General features: G+C 37.1%; 2 protein-coding genes across 2 annotated transcripts; both read left to right on the top strand.

Annotated features, from left to right (window-relative positions):
- Positions 1-1,424: 1,424 nt before the first annotated feature.
- Positions 1,425-2,508, top strand: LOC147511624 (uncharacterized). Its single transcript, XM_086599397.1, has one exon. It carries the CDS (start codon positions 1,435-1,437, stop codon positions 2,350-2,352), a length of 918 nt encoding a protein of 305 aa, XP_086455523.1. The 5' UTR covers positions 1,425-1,434; the 3' UTR covers positions 2,353-2,508.
- Positions 2,509-5,018: 2,510 nt separating this feature from the next.
- Positions 5,019-5,789, top strand: LOC147511623 (lachrymatory-factor synthase-like). The gene has a single exon (XM_086603299.1). The coding sequence runs from the start codon at positions 5,102-5,104 to the stop codon at positions 5,591-5,593; it is 492 nt and encodes a 163-aa protein (XP_086459425.1). The 5' UTR covers positions 5,019-5,101; the 3' UTR covers positions 5,594-5,789.
- The last annotated feature ends 323 nt before the right edge of the window (positions 5,790-6,112 follow it).

Below are 6,112 nucleotides of genomic sequence, written 5' to 3'. Positions count from 1 at the left end.
CTAGTTCTTATTAACACCTCTCCAAAAGAAAGATGCATTGGAACTAATATTGTCAGGTTTCTCAAACTTAACCCTCTCCTTCTGTATGCATCATCAAAGGTTTTGTGCCATAAGGATTATTTATCCTTAAGAATTCTCTAGTTCTGTTTAGCTAGAGCTTTGTTTATATCTGTAAATTTTTTAAACCCCAGTCTACATGGGGTTTTAGGCTTGCAGAGATTATTCCACTCAGTAGTGTGGATGCTCTTAGAATCTTTATGCCACCAAAAATCCCATACCACCAAAAATCCCTACTCAATAATGGGGGAGTTTTATTCTGGATTAGATTTCAGGAAAATATACAAAAGAAAACAGAGGAAGAAGTGGAGGGAAAAATATGTGATCCGGTTGAAGTAGTACGTGGTCAACATTTGTTTGGCGTTGGGTTGAATACAATTGTTTGGGCCGGATTTACGGTTTGGTTAAATATATAATTTAAAATTCAAAAAAGGAAACGTTACAAAGGCGGCATATCACAAATTTATAACCCTAAAATGCCCCATATCTTTCTAAATTTACATCAAAACCTTTACAAACTTAAACATCATAATATGGGTATTTCGGAGATAGAAGAACAAAACCATAACCGCCACTTTGGATTCTCAATCCTAGTACTTCAAGAGTTCAACGCTTTACTCATTTCAGAAAAACACAAAAAGTGAGCTTTAACTGTTTTCTCTTCCATCACTATTTTACAAAACTCTCTCAGATTTCTTCGAACTCGCTGTTTCTTCCTCTCAAATAAAACTCTAGTCGCCGCGCTTGTGTCTCCATTTGAGTAGTTGAATAAGGTAATATTTGGTTCTTGTTAGGTACATTATTTCATGTTTCTTGACTGAAGTTACGTTGGCACTTCTTATGTTTAGAGATCATGTCTTGCTTTTAAGTTACGTATATAGTTTCTTTTTTCTTTTTCTTTTTTAAGGGGTTTAAAGGTATAGGAAATTTTATGGGTTGATGTTGGCATTATAGTCTTTAGTTATGGACTTGGGGCTTAGATACAATTCTGAATTGTTCATGATGCTTTTCTTAGCTTCTTCGACGAATAAGATGAAATGGTAGTAGCATTTCTTGATTGAATTTTCTGTTTCTGTTTCTTAACTAACTAATTGTGCACCAATGCATCTTTATATATTGATTGAATTCCATTTTCTTGTTTCCTTGTCATTTTTGTAGAAGAATTGCTTTCACAAAGCACTTTACACGCAGAAGTACTAGTGCATTTTTAAATCCACCCTTAGTCAATCTTTACTCCTTCAGAATTTGTTAAACAATGCGAGAGTTCTGCTAGTTTCTGGCTTAGCTAGGGCTTGATTGACACCCTTTTCTCCCTTTTGTTTACTTGATTTGTTCGATATTCTAATTTCAGTGTCATGTAGCAGGAAGCAAGGCCTCATGTTTAACCAAGCTGTTCGTACCCAGAGAACCAAAGGGTATAGGACTAAGCAGGCATTTCAGGTGGCTTTGATTCTTGCATTCTGCATTTGGGTTCTCTATCAAATCAAACACTCACATGAAAAGAGAAAGTATTTTGGAGAAACTTCTGAAAATAACCTGCTTGATTTAAAACACACGGCTATAATTCTAGGACGTAAAGCTTTAATCGGGTCAAGTAATGCCAATGAAGATAAAGATTCAGCTATCACTGAGAAAGGCTCCAAAGGAAGTGATGGAGAAAATGCAAGTCAGGAGGAAACGGACATTGAGAAGAAATTTGAAAGCAATAAAAAAGACGTCACAGATAAAGTTGAAGCAATGGATTCGGCCGAGGAAAAGAAAAATGGGAAGCAAAATGCAAAAGATGTCTTACTGCCACTAAATGAAACTGAGAGCTCTCTTGTAACTGGTGAAGGTGAAGTTGGATATGGAATTATAGGCTTTCACGATGAGAATGGAGTTCCTCAAGATGGTCCTCAACTTATAAACTTAGTACCCAATGGCACGGAGAGTGGTAACGGAACAATAGATGTGCACAATCAAGCTATCTCAAGAACTTATAATCAGAGTTATATGCAGAACAATAACAAGGTTAACAAACAAGTGGATGCTAAATCAGAAGGACGCAGTGCTTCTAAGGGGGAAATTGTACACATGCTTGGAGCAATGACAGATGCAACTACTGATCAGAAAACTCAAACCGATTCTGGGGCTATTTTGGATAAGTCAGGTAGGAAGGGGGCGTCAGAAACAGCACAGGAAGTTAGAGTAGTTTTAGATGATTCGGAAGATTTTGGATCATATCACGATAACAGCGGTGTTACTGATCTAAAGATGCTTTCACAAACTAAGGATGAAGCTAAGAGTGAAAATTAAGTAGAATGCAATATTAGCTCTGTGTTCTTTCTCTGTCAAAGAAAATTCTTTTGCTAACACTTTGGTTCCTTGGTCTTTCGTATGTGCACAGCATTTCTATACTGTGGATTCCTTCTTTAACAAATTAGGCGTTATTTTCCTTCAACCCTTTTGACATGTGTGGAAATTGACTTTAGATTCTCAGTCACTTCCAAATCGTTTTAATTTTTTAGTCTCTTATAATAATTTCAACAATCAAGGAGGTAGTATGGTTCAATGTCAATAAATCTCGATTGATGTCTTGACTATGAAAACAAAAAGACTATGGCAACCTGTTCACACTAATAAAGATTAAGGGAGCGGTCTGTGCAATTGGTATATACCTTTTTCTTTTCATTCATTTTTGTATCTCAATGAACTTATATAGATCACATATTGATCAGTACAAACTTGAAAGTAATCTATTCCTGAGGATGGCTGCTGAAGCAGAGTTCCCAGCAAGGTAGCAATTTATTGATAGATTTGAACGGGTTGATATAGCCCGGTCATGAAATCTTGTATAACAGGAAAACAAGGAATGCCAATTCGAGCGTGGAAGACACAATCCACTATTTACAAGGATTATTTCGTGTTCAACTCCACAAAAGCGTCCAACCAACGCTTATTTCAACAAATGGTGATTTTGCTCGAGGCCTCAGTATCCAATATTAACTAACAATAATGCAACCCAGTCATGTACTTTTTTCGGGCTTAGAATAGAAATGTTACTTGGGCAGTTTTTATTAAGTGATTTTCAGAGAAGAAATGTGCTAATTTTAATTAAAGAAATGTTTGAATGAACTTCTCAATTTCATGCCAGTGAAATACAATACTACAATTGTTTGTTACTTTACAGTCAGATGGAGATTCGGGTGCTTGCTATATTGCCACCTGACCTGTCTTAAGATACTCTTTTCCTTGAACTCCTCATTAGACCACTTGTCTGCTTTTTACTGAGAACATTAGAGCATTGGCTTTCTGCTAATATCATGTCATAAAATATGTATATATAAATCGAATTATTGAACTCTGAAGGTAGCAAATTAAGTCGAGTTTCATGAAATTAGATACCGAGTAAAGCCCGTATAGCTAGCGTAAATCTGACGAAAAATATAATGTGGCATATGGAGTCTTAGGAGTCTAGAAACTTTGGTACATATGTATGGGAATGAAGTTGGAGCTATCTCTGTTAGAAGCCTTGCGCACTAACAGCAAGGTATAAGCACCTTCTGCCTTTTTTGAGAAATCCATAAGAACCTTGTCTTTAAGAGGTGTTCGTCCTGCCAACCATTTTAGTTTTTCTCAACTCTGGGCAACCTCTATATATGCGGATCCTCAGTTTAGTTGTGTTCCTGACTTCCTGTAAGTGTTAACATATAAATGGAAGTGTGTAACTAAATAGAGCAAGACGTACAGTTTAGCTGAACCATTCTTAATTCTTATATCATAAGAATGGCCTAGGGATCGGAGTATCATTGATTTTCGTAAGTAGGTCCATTGAGTGGAAGCCAACATATGTGCATGGTCCGTTGTCAAAAATGAGTTATTCCGTTTGTATTCCATAACCAGGTTGCGTCGTTGCAGGCTTGCAGCAACTCTTTGAAAGGTTGCGTTTTAGCATTCCTTCCCTCCCCTTTCTGAAATTCATAGGATAGAATATTTAGTTAGAGTTTGTAATGGACCCATATTCAACATGACTACTTGGAATTTTATATGGTAGCCATTCATGTCCATAAACGTTGGAGATTGGAGTACTCTGTACTAGTGAACACTGAACAGGCCCAGTAGCAAATTACACCAATTCCGACACAAGTTTTTTCTTGAAATATTCACCCCTTTCCACTGTCCATTGAAAATTCGAAATGCCGCCAAAAGTACTTCGCAAATTGTAATGCGGCCTACACCATCACCAACTACTACACTCCAGTATTATTTTACTTGGAACCTAAATCTATTCTTCTCTAACTATTTGAGAGTGCCATATATGTAAATACAAGATTGCAAGAATGGTGATTCCATATATGGTCAACCTGACGTAAACACATAAGGCTTTAGTATGAGCCATTGGATTGCCATGGGAATAAATATCTTCGATAATATATGTATCTCAAGAACCATCGAGAATGTAAAAAAAGTTCATACATAAGGCATGAAGCCTACACTTCATCTTGTCTTTCTGGCCAAATATATATGAACTCGGGAAGTAATTAGAATTGAATTATCATTATGGTGTATCTACTATCTATAGATAGTCTCAAAGAGAAGGACCAAATGTTCAATCCCTGGTTCTTAGTGCAGATCATCAAACCTCCAATTGTAAATGGATAGATGTGCAATGCACTTAAATGCCTGGATGGCTGGTTCATATATGATTATCTACACACATGAAACTATTAAAGCTACAAAGAGTCAAAGAACCATATATTCTTTTTCTTTTTCTCGGCTAAAATGAACCATGAATTACTCCAATACATCACGCAAGTGGATGGACAAAACAGAAGAATATCCAAAAACAAAACTTAATAGCTGTAGTCAGCTAAATTAATTAAGGACCATTATGTATGTTCTTTTCAAGATAAAGAATATGCTATTAGACTTTAACCAACTTGCTAAAATATAATGATTTCGTATCAAATTGCAATTGAAGTAAGAAGCATAATTGTAATGCTTACTTGCAATCTATATAAGTCTACTTATGCCTCTTAAACACTAAGGCGTTTCCGTTCTTAACATGGCGAATGAACCACATCCAAAGTGGGAAGGCAAAGTTTCTGCTAAGCTAACAGGTCCCAAACCAGACCAAGTATGGCCGCTCCTTGAAGACTTCTTCAGCATACACAAGTGGCTCCCAAGCATAGACACCTGCCACAAAGTTGATGGTATATCTGGACAACCTGGTTGCATTCGCTATTGCAGTTCAACCTCATCGGATGGTAGTGGAAGTCAGATGACTTCATGGGTTACAGAAAGATTATTAACCATCGATAAAACTGATCGAAGCCTTAGTTATGAGGTCGTTGACAGTAATATGGGCTTGAACTCATATGTTGCGACCATAAAGGTCTCAGAGGAGGGTAACAATCATCAAGTTGGGTGTTTAATCGAATGGTCATTCGAAGTTGATCCGGTGAAAGGCTGGAGACTGGAGGATTTAGTTTCTTATGTTGATTCCTCCCTGCAAGGCATGACAGAGAGAATGGAGAATGCCCTGTTAGCCAAGTGAAGTCAGTTAACAGGAGTATCTGATGTTGTTGAAGTATGATGGCTATATTGAGGCACGGGACTGGTGTTCAAGAAACTCGTGTATCTGCATTTTATCATGTATCAGCGTTGTCTAACTCGTGTATCCTCATAGTCATAGCTAGGAGCACGGTTAACTATTGGATTTAGCGATAAACAATTCAAAGTTGAAACTTTAATACTGTTAATCGTTAGAATCAGTTGCAATTTAGAAGTATCCATGCCGCGCACGAAACACACAGGTGAACGAAAGGCAAGAAGTTCTACACCATTGACGTGGTTTCTAAGTAAAGAACTGAAGAAACCAAATCTATCCAAACAAGTGGACGTACTACATCTGAACACTAACACTGTGAAAAAAAAAATTAAAAATCTAAACTGACGTCGCCCGCAATGTCAATTTCTATTGGAACAGAAGGATTGCCAACTCGCCATTTACTTTCCGACCTATCATCCATAAGATCAATGCCTTTTGTTTTCAGCGCGCTCTGAGAGTAACCTT

The sequence above is a fragment of the Coptis chinensis genome, chromosome 3 (genome assembly GCF_015680905.1).
Source record: "Coptis chinensis isolate HL-2020 chromosome 3, ASM1568090v1, whole genome shotgun sequence".
In the NCBI taxonomy this organism is placed as follows: domain Eukaryota; kingdom Viridiplantae; phylum Streptophyta; class Magnoliopsida; order Ranunculales; family Ranunculaceae; genus Coptis; species Coptis chinensis.
The sequence above is the reverse complement of the archived record's forward strand: the minus strand, read 5'-3'. Positions and strand labels throughout refer to the sequence as shown.